This window comes from Siphateles boraxobius, unplaced genomic scaffold (assembly GCF_051911475.1).
Source record: "Siphateles boraxobius isolate OS27281-9 unplaced genomic scaffold, OSU_SipBor_1 65, whole genome shotgun sequence".
Classification (NCBI taxonomy): domain Eukaryota; kingdom Metazoa; phylum Chordata; class Actinopteri; order Cypriniformes; family Leuciscidae; genus Siphateles; species Siphateles boraxobius.
Genome location: NW_027509192.1, coordinates 17,842,623 through 17,858,539, shown reverse-complemented (window position 1 = coordinate 17,858,539; position 15,917 = coordinate 17,842,623). Strand labels below are relative to the sequence as shown.

General features: G+C 37.9%; 1 protein-coding gene across 1 annotated transcript; it reads right to left on the bottom strand.

Moving 5' to 3' along the window:
- Positions 1–3,392: 3,392 nt before the first annotated feature.
- tmem86a (transmembrane protein 86A) lies at positions 3,393–15,738 on the bottom strand. Its single transcript, XM_077211292.1, has 3 exons — positions 15,585–15,738; positions 10,924–11,188; positions 3,393–9,844 (listed from the first exon to the last, which is right to left on the bottom strand). Exons 1-3 carry the CDS (start codon positions 15,603–15,605, stop codon positions 9,417–9,419), a joined length of 714 nt encoding a protein of 237 aa, XP_077067407.1. The 5' UTR covers positions 15,606–15,738; the 3' UTR covers positions 3,393–9,416.
- Between the last annotated feature and the right edge of the window lie 179 nt (positions 15,739–15,917).

The following is a 15,917-nucleotide window of genomic DNA, read 5'->3' as shown; positions in this document are numbered from 1 at the left end:
AGAACTAAAGGCTACTTCAAGGTTACATTTATGAACTCTTAATCACGCCAGAAAATGTGCTTTTTACCACATGACATTTATTTTCCTTGCTTCAGGGGATTTTTACGAAAGGTTAAACAGCCTCACAGAACATTAATTGTCAATAAAGGTTTTGTTCACATGATTTAACGATTATTATTGCCACAAGAAAATCACCACCTTACTTTCCATAATTGCAGCCAATGCAGTTTGTTTGATTTGTTGGATGAGGAAGGAACTTTAAAGGAACCTGAGGCACTGAGGTAAATGTTCCCAACATGTTCTGAAATGCATTTACAAAGCAATTTTGTAATACATCAACAAAGTTACTGGGTGTTAGCAAGAGAGGTGTTTAAGGATTAACAGAAAAAAGTGAAAACAAGACTTTAATGATTACACAACGTAACAATACAAATGTGTTATGTCAAATAGTAAGCTGCACTGCTCTTTATGACCACTAGGTGTCTTTTACCTTTTTGGTCGCCAGTGCTCTCGATGAAATTCATATTCCACAGCCGTCAGCCGTCCACCACAGGCTTTATCATCAGCATTCAGCTCACTTGCATCTGACCTGGGCAAGCCTTCACACACGCTTGTCTTTAGACCAGTGTTTCCACACAGGAAATCCAAATCTCATGCTGGACACACCAGTCGGACTTTATAATGGAGAGGACAGGCTGTCCCGTCTTAGTTTGAATGTTTATCAATGTCTTTTCCAGTCAAATCTTTTGAAATGTAAAACAGACTCAAACTAATAAGGCCCACATTACAAAGATATTGTTTAAATGTTGTTAAACATCTAATAACCAGTACAAAGTCCTTAGTTTGGGTTTCAGAACAGTCAAAGTGTATGTAATTCAATACGAGCACTATGCTATCCGGTTGACTGCTTTGTCTGGTCATTGCACTGTCCCATCTGTGAATGCTAGTTGAAAAACGATCTATCCTCTAGTCACGTATACACAATAGTTAAAAGGAAAATGTTTAGCAAACATAGGAATTATGTCTTCATTTTATTCAACCTGATGAGGTTCCAAACTACCTCATCTGCGGAACACAAAAAGAGATGTTTAGCAGGATGTTCAAGCTGCTCTTTAACATAAAATGGAAGTGGATGGGGAATGTTCAAGATTCAAATAGGACCAAAAAACAAAACAAACAAAAAAATCACCAAAATGCTTTCCCCAGTGTATCAATTACAGAAATGCATTACAATATTGCGTTGCTCCCTAAAAAGTAACTAAATCGCATTACTTAGTTCATTTTTTCTAGACTCAATAACTAATGAGTTACTTCCTTTTGCATTACTTTTTCTCACCTGCTTGTTTGTTTTTAATAAAAATAAAAAAAGTTATATTTTTTGCAAATGTAAAGGCCCTTTCACACCAAGGCCCTGTTTGCACCTAGTATTAGATGCGTTTTGGTGGATCAGATCACAAGTTGACGACGCTAAAAACAGTACAGGTGTAAATGAAGTCTAAAACGTTTTAAAGGGTTAGTTCACCCAAAAATGAAAATTCTGTCAGTATTTACTCTCCCTCATGTTGTTCCACCCCGTAAGACCTTCGTTCATCTTCAGAACACGAATTAAGATATTTTTGATGAAATCTGAGAGCTGGATCACTCCTCCATAGGCTTCTTCAGGGATTGAAACTTGTTCCCCGAAAAGTCATTAAAGACATCGTTAAAATAGTCCAAGTGACTCCAGTGGCTCAATCTTAAGTTTATCAAATGACGAGAATACTTTTTGTGCGCAAAAACAAACAAAAATAATAACTTTATTTCAACTATTAATTTCCTTCTCTGCTGGCCTCGAGTTAGTTCACTACTGTAATAGCGTAAGCTTCTGTTGTTGTACGTCACACGCATCACACACATGACCACCGTCAAATGAATAGTTGAAATAAAGTCGTTATGTTTGTTTGTTTTTTTGCGCACAAAAGGTTTTCTCGTCGTTTGATAAACTTAAGATTGAGCCACTGTAGTCACTTGGTCTTTAATGTCTTTAATGACTTTTCGGGGAACAAGTTTCAATCCCTGAAGAAGCCTATGGAGGAGTGATCCAGCTCTCAGATTTCATCAAAAATATCTTAATTCGTGTTCCGAAGATGAACAAAGGTCTTACGGGGTTGGAACAACATGAGGGAGAGTAAATACTGACAGAATTTTCATTTTTGGGTGAACTAACCCTTTAAGCTTGTCCACTTTCGACCACTTCCAGGTAGTCGAATACGCATTTGACCAGATTACTTTTGTAGTGTAAACGTTCATGTGGTCGAATGTGTTCAAACAGCCAGAAAAGATGCCTACACTCCACCAACTGACAGCATGTAAACATTATGGGAAGTGCTCTAGACAGACGGGATTTAAACTTTGTCGACTGAAGACCCAAGTTTGGTTTTAAGACAAAAAAAACGTACCAAACACAATGTTCTCTCAATTCCTGATTTCTAACACACACACAGCATTCATTGTGGTCTTGTGGCTGTCAGAGCAGAAATGAAAGCAACTGGTCTCCATATGTTTTTCCATCGTCTCCTTTCGCGTTCATAAATTGTGTGAGCGTAATTGATCCATTAGATCAAAAGATCTGAAAAAAAAAAACCATGCATTTACACTATAGACCCTCCCCTCGAAGAAATCAGGACAGAAGTGGTTGAAAGTGGACAGAAGAGATGGATTAAAACACCAGGTGTAAATGGGAATGTGTCTCCCTCGTCGACTTGATCAGATTGACCAAAACGCATTTTAATACCAGGTGTAAACAGGGTCCAAAAGTGAAATAAGCCTCAGGCTAAAGGAAATGCGAAGCTCAAACAAACCTTTCAGCTGTGCTGCCATTCTGGATTGCAGAAGAATAGGACGCAGGAGAAGAAAGTTCAACACTTTTTATTAAATAAAAAACAAATTGAATGTTTATTTATTGGATCATTAAAGATCAGCAGCAAAGACATTGGTTAATAAAGTGAGGTGTGTGTAATATTTAATTTTGCATTTGACTGTTTTTATTCATTTTGAGGAAAACTGAATCTGTTTTTTGTAAGCGAGGTGAGTAAACGCATGTTCACAAGTCTAGATTAGATCTACAATAAGAATCATGTTTACACAGCACACACAACGCCTCTGCACGTACTCACGATTGCTCTCAACATGGGGACAGGAGAGGTGTCAGTCAATACATGGAAAAACAATAACTAGCGTTACTCAGTTGAAAAAGTCATTCAGATATTTTGTTGTGAATTTAAAAGTTTAATTCAAAGTAAAATTCAATTACATGCATTCCCTTTAATGTGTTACCCCCCAACACTGACTTAAGGGTTCATCATCTTCTGCAAGTTGCAATTGACAATAATGAGACAGACACACTTGTAACATGTTTTCAGTTGCATTGCAGTTGCATTTATTTCTTACTTGGACTGAATCACATTCATAGCAGTATCACTAAAAGAGCACTACGGTCCTTTAACACAATAACGAAAGGAATTAAACTACTGGATAATAACAATAAGGTAAAATATTGAATAGACCTCACATCTACTCAGAAAAGAAATAGCATTCGTTCACAACACAATGGTAACTTCACAATGTTAAGGGTCAAATGTAGAAAAATATATAGATATATAGCAAGAGAGAGGTACTCCTATAAATATGTGTTTCCCTTATTTAGTAATATTGTTCACAGACAGACCATAAAACCTAAAGATAAAAAGATTGTAATTACAACTGCACAGCTTTCACTACCAAAGCATTGTCACTGCCTTACATACAGCATAGTCATACAATTTTTTTTATTACATATATTCAATTCCAAAAACTCTATACAATATTGGTCCACCTTAGATGCGTTGTACTTTTCTGTAACTGTAAATGTGAAATCCAACATATGAATACACTTGCAGTATGTGCTTTTAGTACTGGGCAGTGGTTACCGTCAGCTATGGGAAATAATAATGCTATTACACTGGTATCTTAGAAGACTTTCTCATAAGATGGAATCACAGGATTATACCATATTTTATGTTAGTAACAGCATCTACCCTTGGATTTACTCTTACAGGCAGAGGTGATAGAGTATAATATAAAGCAAATTTGGTAAAGTTGGGATAGTACACAATGTTCGTGGCAGATGTTAGGAAAAAAGTGTGTTAAAGCAAAAACAACAACAAAGAGAATAAATAAGAAATAAAATGTTTTTTCCTCCCTTAAATCTAATGTCTGAATACTCAAACTTAGTGAGCTACCTACCTAGACAGCATTTCAAGGCATCATAGATGCTTCCATCAGGAAGAGTACATTCTAAGATATCTCAATTAGCTGACGCAACACCGCAAGTATCTTTTACAGAGAATGCAATCCCAGAAAACACTGTCTGAAAAATCAATCCAAGATGGAGGACGAGTCGAAAGAAATGTTAATTATAAATACTTAAAATTTCACTCAATACTGAAAACACAGTGATAAACACTATTTAAATAATAAAAGGTGTATTGTGAGCATACTGACGTGCTATTGCGTTAGCTTAGCAACATGCTAATACGAGACTCCTGTCAGTCATTGATGTTCAATCAAACTGAGACAGCAGACAAAATGGTAGCTCACTAGGTTTAGGAACAAAGCTTTTATATTAGTGAAAAAAGATGGCAACAATAATATGAAAGGATGTATTTTAAAAGTGCATTTAAAAGGTGCCCTATACTACAGTATGATGCAAAAGGACAGAGTTTAAATTAAAGATTGAAAATTCTGAATCATTGAGAACTTCCTCCACAAGGTATGAAACACTTACTGAATACCACTGTAAGGCCAGAAATATACTGTACGCAATGTGTTATTAAGGCCCACTCACACCAAGGACAATAACTATAACGTTTTAATCATCATTCTATGAGAATAGCAAAATTCACCGCTCAACGATAACGACAGAGGAGCGTTATCGTTGGAATCACTTTCAGAATGAGTTTTTTTCAGCTGATGATGATAAAAACATTGACAGCCAATCAGAATCAACTTTTAAAGAGCTCACACATTTAAAGTGGCAGACAACAACTGCAGTATGGGCTTCTAATAAACAACATTATCGTCCGCTGCTGGGATGCTACTATGGTTTTAGTTATCTTTATAGTTTTGTTTATTCAAGTAGCTAACTATAAACATACCATTTATTTAACCAGCCTAATTAACTAAATTGCTCAGTAAGATGCAATGGAAGCTTGTTTTAAAAAATAAAAATAATAATTGCAACTTTTATTAGATATAAAGTCAGAATTGCAAGATATAAACTCACAATTGCGAGGAAAAAAGTCTGAATTGTGAGATAAAAAGTCACAATAATCTTTTTAATTTTTAATTCAAGCTTCCATAGGATGCTCTTCAAACTGTTGACATACAAAACCTGACCGTAGAAGAACACCGTTTATAGCACCCCTTGTGGTGACGCTGATAATGCTTACGTTATGCACTGTCACCTGACGCGTTTCAGAATGCAGTTAAGCACAAAATCTGACTTTATGAATTGCATGGCATTTGCGTTGAGTAAGTTTCAGGCCTCAAACTCAAAGATAATATCAGGAAAGCTACACAAAATATGAAATGGAAAAGTGCAAATATTTACAGTACATCCCTCAAAGGTGTGCATTGAACCAAGTGGATTATTCCTCATTATCTTTAACAACACCTAAACACAGTCATCAATACTGAACCCAATGAACGCCCGGCATTCGGTTTCATCCCCCTCGACCCGTCACAAAAGCATCAAACACCTGAGTGCTGACAGTGGGGGTAAAATGATCGCACTCACTGCCATTTGAATAAGGTCACAAGCTAAAAAAGCCAGATGGAAAGGAAATCTTCCCCGTGCCAGTGACTGTCTCCACACTTCTCAAAGGACAGCATTTCAGTGAGGGAAACAGAAGGCACCTGTTCTCCTCCACGGAGTTCGCATTCACACAATAGAGAAGGACACGACTAGGCGAGGTCGAACTCGAACCATCTGGGAGGTGGCAGCAGGTTGCAAACAAAGAACAAAAGAAATGCTAAGTATAGAAGAGCAATACTGACTTTCTAAACTACCATTAAAAAAATGGTCACATGACATTTACTATGAGAATTCACTTGAAAAGTCTGTTTTCGCCTCTAAAATGTGATTAAGAGGACACTTCTTTTCAACTCTTATTTTCATGAAACCTATCCTATGAACAATTATAACTTCATTTAAAATGTCGTTCTGCCGCAGACCTTCACAACACATTACTGATTCGTAGTGTGGGACACAATGGCTCTGAAATGACATTCTGTTTTGATGACCTTGCAAATCATGAACGTTTTTTTTCCGGCTACGCTGAAACGGTTTGCTGACAGTGTCCCTGCATAGGGAACCTATGAAACTTGGCATTAAGCAAATGTGTAAAAATAGCCAAGCTGATTCTCGAGGGCTCAGCGGTTGAGTGCGTGTTGATAGCGACAGGATCGTTTATGTGTGTCTCAGGATGCTTAATGCTATATAGAGGTGTAGACGCCATATTTAATGTGATGTGAAAAAAGTCTTTTTTTGGCTTGTTTTACTTGAGAAGCAAAATGTTATTCATTTAATTAAAATTTAATTTAGAATAATTTAACATACAAAGAACTTATGTTTTGTGTACACTGGAAATGTTCAATGTTTTGTTTGCTGAACACACCAGTGTACACTGGATGTTGCTGTCCCGTGCAACACGACCAGGTTGAGGATGCCATATGACTTTAAAATGGACCACTGTTGAGTGATCCGCTGTGTTTGCATTCAAAGCGCATTTCCACTCACACCTGAGGGTACAACAGCTGAGTACATTATCAGACCGGGCAGCATTTCCCATCATGGCTGACGGTTCCCTCATTTAGCATCAGTAAGGATCAAGCTGACGATCCTTTTTGAGATTTATGAATAAAACAATGATCAGTTTGAATCAACTGATATTAAGTACAGTACAGTACATATGCTATTTGCTTAAATGGCAGAATCTCACAAAGCCTGTTCACGTCATATTTCACCTCCCCCCCAAAAATAATATTTATATTTGAATATTTTGCATAAATAAAATGAAGTCTAGTTTAGTATCGGTTTTCATTAATTTATATTGATATTTATTATCTCACTTAAGGTTCATATTAATTATATGAATTAATTACCATTAACGGGATTTTAAAAATTCCTATTTAAATCATAAAGTACTTGTATGATTTTAGTATTTGTTGTACCATAAAGAAAAAACAAACAAACAAAGGGTCAGCACAGAATAATTCTCATTACATTACTGAAAATCTAATAAGAACCATCATTGAGAATAATGAGAATTATAAAGAAAAGTAAAACGTCTGGGTCCATTACAGGAATGACAGCATTTCTTTTTACATTATGGTCTTGAAAATAACGCAAAAACACCTTCATGAGAATAAAATAGACATTTTCTTTATGCAAAATATATAATTTTAAAATTTGTAGTGAAATACGACTACAAATAATTTGTGATTCACCATAGTATGGAATTCAGCTAATACAGCACAGCCCTAAACGAGAAAAAGAAGAACTGAAAACAGTACTGGCTTACAGATAAAATACCTCATCTAAAGCACACGACATAGTACATTCGCCCACCACAGGCTTTCCCTTGAGTAAGATGCTTCCTACTGGCAATAGACAAATGAAAGTGGTTGGAAGCATGATATATGCGTATCATCTGACATCACTCCCTCTTTACAAATATTATCTGATACTATACAGACAGAATTTACAGTACAACTTGTACTTATTTGCTGTTTCCTTGTGGTAGAGGTATTGAGCAATGCTGCGGACTTGGCAGAAACCTAAGAAAAAGATAACAGACACTGTCACCCTTCCCTTTTTATGAAAGTTTCGATCTGTGGTTTCATATACATCTCAAATCTTAGTGAAGAATAGCCTCATCTAGAGACAACGCTAGCGCTGGTTGCAGTCATTTGGGCTTGATGGCCTATTTGAGCCAGGACAACTACTCCAGCACATGTGTATTTAGACATGGAAGTTTGTGTACTACTGAAATCAACACTTTAAAATGTGTCAGTGACACAGGATCAACATTAAGGTATACCTCACAATACTTACAGCAAAGATTGTGCAGATTTTCAATACAGCAGCACTACGCTAACATATCTGCTTTAATATGAAATGATTTTCATGCTACTCTCTGATTACGTTTGGGGAATCTAAGATGAGACGGGGAAACCAGCCCCTAAGAAAAACCAGAACCACTTTGTATGTTTGCTGGTCCATTCTGCAGGACTGAAAGTAGGTTCCAGATGAAGACTAGTCCCTCAAGACTCTCTCTTTGTTCACAGTACAAGCCATCAAGGACTATCTGAAGAGGACAACATATCATAGACACTGAGAAGACACTGAGGTTGAAATGGAGAACATGCTTATGTAAGGAAGTAGGGTATATTGAGGATCTAGTAACCAGAACTCCAAAACTGTCTGTCCTTTCCTGACACCAAAATAGTGGTTCTACTAGAGGATTGTAGGAAACAAATGCGGTATTGTAAGACTGAGGGACTATGGTGAGAGACTTGACTAAGTCAATAGGCTAAAGACCAAGGCTCAATCCCAATTCACCCCTTGGCCCTACCCCTCCGTTTTGCACGTTCCTGTCTAGGGGTAGGGTGTCCCGATTCTTGTTGTGATAGAGGGGTAGGGTGAAGGGATAGGGCTACATAGCCCTCGAAACGGAGATTTTTCAGAGGCACACTCCGAACGGAGGGCTACGAGAAAGTTCCCAGAATACATTGCAAATCACCGGCGGGATGGCTTCGCAAAAAAAAAATATATATAGTCATTTAAATTAAGAAATTGTATAATAAATTACCTTTCCGAAACAGAAAAGACATACATTTCGAGGAAGGAACGTAATAATCATCATGTTTCCTCAGAGGTAAGAGCAGCGGCGCTCATATGACAGTCGTTGTCATGGAGAAATCCTTTAAAAACTCGTCGCTTCCGTAACGTCAGAGCGATCATCGACGACTGATGACGTATGGGGTTCACGAAGGGTTGTTCCATTTCGTAGGGGAATATTTCAACCCCTCGGCCCTTGTAACTCTGTTTTAAGGGCCAAGGGGTACATTCGAAAACAAGGGGTAGGGGCAAGGGGTGAACTGGGATCGAGCCCAAGACTATCAAACTTTGTACATGTATCCAGCAAGAATTCGCCCATTGGTCTGGTCTTACATGGATTTAAACTGGCGATTCCTCAACTATAACCATTATATCCCAGTCATGCTCAGACAGGGGATCTGTGGGAGGACCAGGGGTTTCAGGAAGTGGAACTTGAACCTGTGCAGCTGCTACCGATGTTGAGTCATTAGGGGAAGGTTGGTTAATGTATGGGCCCTCAGGCTCTTTTCCAAGATGCATTGGCATCTTGACATTCGACTGCCGACAGTGCGATCAACATCTGTGCTGCATAGTAGGTCGCCATTATGATGGCTCGAGAGTGGGGCACAGGGAAGCAGAACTTGTTGACAGCAATGGTGAGGTCAGATACCATGAAGAGGACGGCTCCGAGACAGGCCGACAGCTTTGTCCAGGTCCACAGGTCATTGGCGAGCTGGACTCCAGCAATGGCCCTCCAGCCCATGAAGCCGATGAGAGCGATGTAAACGGCCACCAGGTAGGTAAAGGGACCAGAGAGGTATGGGTAAAGAAGGGTGTAGCTGAGGCCTGAGATGACAGCGATGACCAGACCTGCTCTCGAGTTGATGGGTTTCATCCCAAAGGCCGAAGAGTAGAGAATGTGGGTGATGGCGAACATTAGCAGTCCTGTCAAGGCAAATTCAACTGAATTAAGTATTCAATGAAAGCATCATAATGAAAGCAGGGGGTGTCCAAACTAGGGATGCGCGGTATATCGGGCACCCTATCGGTATCGGCCCATAAATAACGGATTATTTCCTTCAGCTGAGACACTTCAGATGCGCACTGTTCATATGGAGATGGTTTTGAATCACTTGAAATATGATTGGAATCACTCAACATGTGCAGCGCAAGTCAGTGCAGAACATCATTATAATGGTGTCCTTGGGACATGGATTTTAAGGGTGAAACTTTAGTTTTTGTAACCAGGCTCTCGAAAATTATATAACAATTTGGATATAGATTTATCGGCCAGTATATTGGTTATCGGGTTTCAAATATAAAGAATTATCGGTATTGGCTAAAATGTTCATATTGGTGCATCCTTACTCCAAACCTGCTCCTGGAGCGCAACCTTTCTGCAGAGTTGAGCAACAATACACAATAACTTTCAAGCAATCCTGAAAACCCTGAATAGCTGGTACAGATGTGATTTCTCAGGGTTAAAGATCAACTCTGCAGGAAGGTCTCCAGGAGCAGGATTGGACACCCCTGAATGAAAGAATTTAACATAAATATCTCTTGTACAGGATTTATCAAGAAACGTGCAAGTCTTGGTACCACAACCCTGTTGTTTATTCCAAAGGAAAACTTGAGTAACTCCTTGGTTCCCAAGGGTATCTTTGGGCAAGAACGGTTTGTCCCAACCCTCAACCTTGACCTAAAAAAACACCATTCAACCTCTACACTACTTTCTCAGAACAAGAGCCGCTGATACGGCATGATAGTTCAGGGTTGGAACATAAAAGTTCTTGCTTGAGAGTGGAGACTCGCATAAAACCACAGTCTACTTTCAAATAATTATCATGAACTAATTTAATCAGCATTTGAAAGTGCAAAAAAGTTAAATACAATGTTATATTGATACAGAGATTTTGATCAACAGAATTATACATCTTTCCCTTCTTATCAACACACAACACACATATTAATAACTCTTAATCCTTTTCTAATCAAATCAGAGCAAAACAAATTAATTAACTCACCGTGACTAAAGTAGCCTTGTTCTTGCCAGATGAGAAATGCATCACCCAAAGCTGAAAAAATAAGTCCTGCCAGGATTTTCCTGGCACTGGAGTGGGCACCTAAAAAGCTGATGCCATGAGCGAGCAGAAAAACCCAAAGACAGAAGATGGGCAGGCATTTGATGAGGGCACTGTACCAGGTGGGGCTCGAGGTTGGCAACCACAGAACAAAGTAGACGCAAGTGGCTTTGAAGAACGGAACAAGCTTTGGACCCTCGCTCTTGACCTGTAGGACAAAGGAGAGATTGAAGTTGTATTCATGGGAAGTGAAACACTATCACGTGAGTCAGAAAGACTGACACAGAGCTCCTTTTACATTTAACAATTGGAGGTGATAAAAACACTTAACAAGAAGCACTTTGATTCATGTGTTTTCTTTGGAAATGTGAGATATAATGAATAAAAACTATGACAATTGTTAAATCTCAGAAGGATACCAAACCCAAGAGAAGTATGTCAAAGTTTTGCTGTAAACAAGGCAGGAAGAACTGGGCATCTTTCGATCCAAGAAACCCTAAAGTTTCAAGTTTAATTTATTTCCAAAGCCATTTAAAAACAACAGTCGTTGACCAAAGTACTGTACATAAAGGGTCATAAAACAAACAACAATAATAAGGATGATGTACTGACTTACACCCCAAATTATGTAAGAACATACAGCTTGTTTTGTGACCCATAGGGTCAAATTAATCTGATTACACAACCATTACAAAACTGGGTGATTAGACTTCACACCACATTGAGCAGTAGCTGTCATGAATACAATTTACCACGTTTAATCTTAAAATTATAATTCATACAGAAATGTATGTGTAACTAGTACATGTAGAACTGGATTTTTATTATATTCTCAAGTAGGGTTGTCAAAAGTACTGGTACCGGTCTTTCTGCAGTACCAAGTACCTGGTCTATTTGCTACCTGCTGATAGGTGCTGCTTTCAAATGGTGTGAGCGCTCTCTGAAGAGCATCAAAGGTTTCTATTTACAACACATTTTTTGCAGCGTTGAGCATTGTAGCCAATCACAGACATGTTTGTTGATCATGTGAGGGCAATGGCCAATCAGAGGCATTTAAGTTAGTCAGAATCTGCTTAATACACCAGAGTTTGTTCAGCATTATATTTTGTTATAACCAACAAAGTATAAAGGCAAGGCAAGGCAAGGCAAGGCAAGTTTATTTATATAGCACATTTCATACACAATGGTAATTCAAAGTGCTTTACATAGAAGAAATTAAAATAATCAAAAGAAATCAGAATAATTAAAACAGTTTAGAATAAAAGATAAAATACAGAAATCAGAATAATTAAAACATAAAATAAAATACAGTGCAAACAGTCGGACGAACAGTGGCACAGTGCTCATTCAGTAAATGCACAGCTAAACAGATGTGTTTTGAGTCTGGATTTGAATGTGACTACTGTAGGAGCACATCTGATCTCTTCTGGAAGCTGGTTCCAGCTGCGGCTGGCATAGTAGCTAAAAGCAGACTCGCCATGCTTAGAGTGAACCCTTGGTATTTCTAGCCGATGTGATCCTAATGATCTGAGTGATCTGTTGGGTTTATATTCAGTGAGCATATCTGCAATGTATTGAGGTCCTAGGCCATTGAATGATTTATATACCAGTAATAATACTTTAAAATCAATCCTAAATGTAACTGGCAGCCAGTGTAAAGACCTGAGGACTGGTGTGATGTGTTCATATTTTCTGGTTCTGCTCAGAATCCTAGCAGCAGCGTTCTGTATGAGCTGCAACTGTCTTATGGTCTAAAGACGATATAAATAAGAGGTTTATTGTGCAGTATAGACAGATTTTTGATTATAACAGCAGTTTTCACTCAGTAAGCTTGTGCTGTGTCTGAGTGTGACTGCTCCATTGATTATAAAGGAAGCACTCTTTGCTTGCTTTCTGTGTAAATAACCCATTTCATAATTTGAATAAAGTTTTATTGTTCATGTTGCAAAGTACACACTGCAAAGGTGCAGGAGTGACGACCGTATTAAAACGAAGGCATTCAATGTTTGACAATGGACGAGAGTAAAAAAAAAATCTGATGTCAAAGTCTGAAAGTGCAATAGAACTTCCACTTGTTCGGTTTCCTGTAATTTGTTTCTTTGTTTTTCATTTTATTACTAACTTTTCATGAGATTATTTTAATGCAATGTTTATTTAACTGAACAATATTTGAAGGCTACATGGTAATGTTTTAACATATTACTTATAATCATAAATCATTCAAATGAACAAATTTCATTTATTTATTTCAAATAGTTAAAATTAAAAATGTATATTACAAAAAAAAAAAATAGTTACAATAGTTTTTGCTATAGTACCGAAAATGGTCCAGAGAACCGTGAAATTTGACTGGTATTGGTACTGAGCTAAATTTTGGTACCTTGAAAATCCTTTTCTCAAGAAAATAGGGTTGCGTTTTACTACGATGCTTTGGGATGTTGCTAGATGGTTTCTATGTTAGTTACAAGGGTGTTGCTAAGTGGTTGCTGAGGTTGTTGGCGGTTTCCATGTGGATGCGCAGGAAATGTGCGAAAATTGTAGGTCATGTTCTTTAGAAAAGTAATATCACAAGAACAACCCCATAACAGTAACTATGAACAATAATAACAGTATGTGTTACACACAACACAAGTGCTTCAATAATGACCTATATTAACTGAAGGGGGGAAAAGTGTGCTTGTCCTAATCCTTTTCTTAGTCCATGACAGTTGGTCTTGGCTTAGTCTTGGAATTTGTAGTTTGAGCCTTAGCCCGTGGGGGAAGTGGAAAAAGGCTATTGTTAGACAGCGTACATTTTAATCAGATTCTAGTGTACCCCGCAGTCAGAGAAAGGTCACACTGAAATACAGAGACTTTTAATTTCAAGGCAGTTGATGTGAAGAGATGGTGCACACAGCAGAAGCTCTTTATAATGCAGACTTGTGGTGCAGTTCTACGAAATGGATGTGGTAAAACTTTGTGGTTATAAAACTAGGCTGGTAAATGAAAGGTTGTATGTGCGAACCTCACAAGGAATGATCCATTCACTATAACCATTTTGCTGGTGGCACTGTCCTAGTTATAACTGTACGAAATGCACCCCCTAAATGACCGTTTACTAAAAATGTAGTCTAAATCATGTAATCTAAGCACAACATTTCATTGAGCAATTTAAAAAATGGTTTGCTAAATAAAATAGATAACATAATACAGTTCATAGGCTGAACAGTGGGCCATGTTGCCACACTCACCCTCGGTTTCACAGACAAGGTTTAAGTATAGTACTGGACTAAAATGCATGTTTAAGCTGTTTTAACTGAAAGCAACTTTGACATAATTTAAAATATATTAGTGCCATATTTATGTATATTGTTTTTTCTCAAGATGCACATCAGTAAGGTTTCTTTGCCTAATGCATGTTTATAAAAGATACTTAAATGTCCTAATTTTACTGAGACCTTATCCTGGTTTGATCTAAACCCTGTCTGTGAAACCAAGCCTACACGGGATAAATTGTCACAATGATAATCTGCTGTTACATGTTTTCAGGGGGGAAAAATAAACAGTAAAACATCTATGAAGCTCAAAATGTATGTAAAAAGTCACATACCCCTATAAAATATTAAACTACTGTTTGGCCAACGATATCAATAGGCTACATTTAAAAAAAAAAACCTGTACACTAAAATCACACGTGACAACTACAGTTGGTCATACACCATATAGCCTAATAAAACTTAAAAAATTTAAAAAATCATAAGTGAAAAGAAATTCTGAAACCAGAGGACATTTGAAACAAAAGTTTTTGCTGAAACAGTGAAACTAGATCACTTCAGAAACTGCATGAACAGACGCTCTTCCAGTCAGAATGCATGCGTCTGTATGAAACAGGAATAAAGGTTTGTCACGAGTGTTTCTACTGAATAAGGCCCTTTGAAAGCAGATGAAAGCAGAGAAAATGGGGAAATACTGAGAATGCAAACCCTGAAGAGCGATTTAATTATAGATCAATGGAATCTTTGCATAAATAAACCAGCGCAATTCATGACCATATAGCACATGGTTTGTGGAGGTAAAAGGCTTGTTCGACTTGAACCGGCGCTGCAAAGACCGATCGGTTGATGACATCAAAGTATCGCGAGAGCGATTCAAAAGCATAAGGAGCCGTCTGCTCTCTAATCGCTCTCGCGGTACTTTGATGTCATAAACCGATCGGACTTTGCAGCGCCGGTTCAAGTCGAACAAGCCTAAAGTAAACACGAGCATGCTGGCCATTATCACGTGTTCATTGTTATTCTCAAGATAACAGATCAAGGATGCATGGACAAAAATATACATATAAAACAAACAGTGATGTCAGCGTATGTGTATTGTTCTCCTTAACAGCAAAAACAAGTCAATACATAAGCACAATTTTTGATATTTGTATGACATAAAGAATGTGATTTGCAGAGCTAAGCAATACATAAATTCGAAATTAAAATGATCACTTCAAATACTTATGAATGCATACGTAATGCCAATCTCAGTTTAACTGATATCGTGTCTTTATGAAGTGATAATGTCATTTAAAAATTGGTGTTTTAATGACAATCTTTAATAGAGGAAAGAGGTAACATACTTACCACAGTGACCGGAGAAACCATCTTTATGTGAGTTTGAAATGCCAGTGGAAAGATGAACAGATCGGTCGTGGCTAACACAGCACCCGCTAGTATTTACGTCCCTTTGTATGCGCGATTTGTTTTTGTCTTGTGTTTGGGACAGGCCATCATCAGTGGGAGGAGAGAAATCAGCTGTAATGTGGGCGGGGCCTGCGGGTGAAAACAACCCGCGTCCAATCAGAAAGCGTGAAAGTGTTTACATTTCGAGCCTCAGCAAATGTTGACGTGTGGGCGGGATTCAAGCTGCATCACAAGTGTTTAAACTGTAACCGTTTCTGCCATTAATATTTGATT

Coding starts and splice junctions, on each gene's coding strand:
- tmem86a (XM_077211292.1), bottom strand. CDS start 15,605: ATGGTTTCTCCGGTCACTGTG. Junction 11,189..15,584: donor TGGTTTCTCCGGTCACTGTG/GTAAGTATGTTA, acceptor TTTGTCCTACAG/GTCAAGAGCGAGGGTCCAAA. Junction 9,845..10,923: donor ACAAGGCTACTTTAGTCACG/GTGAGTTAATTA, acceptor TTGCCTTGACAG/GACTGCTAATGTTCGCCATC.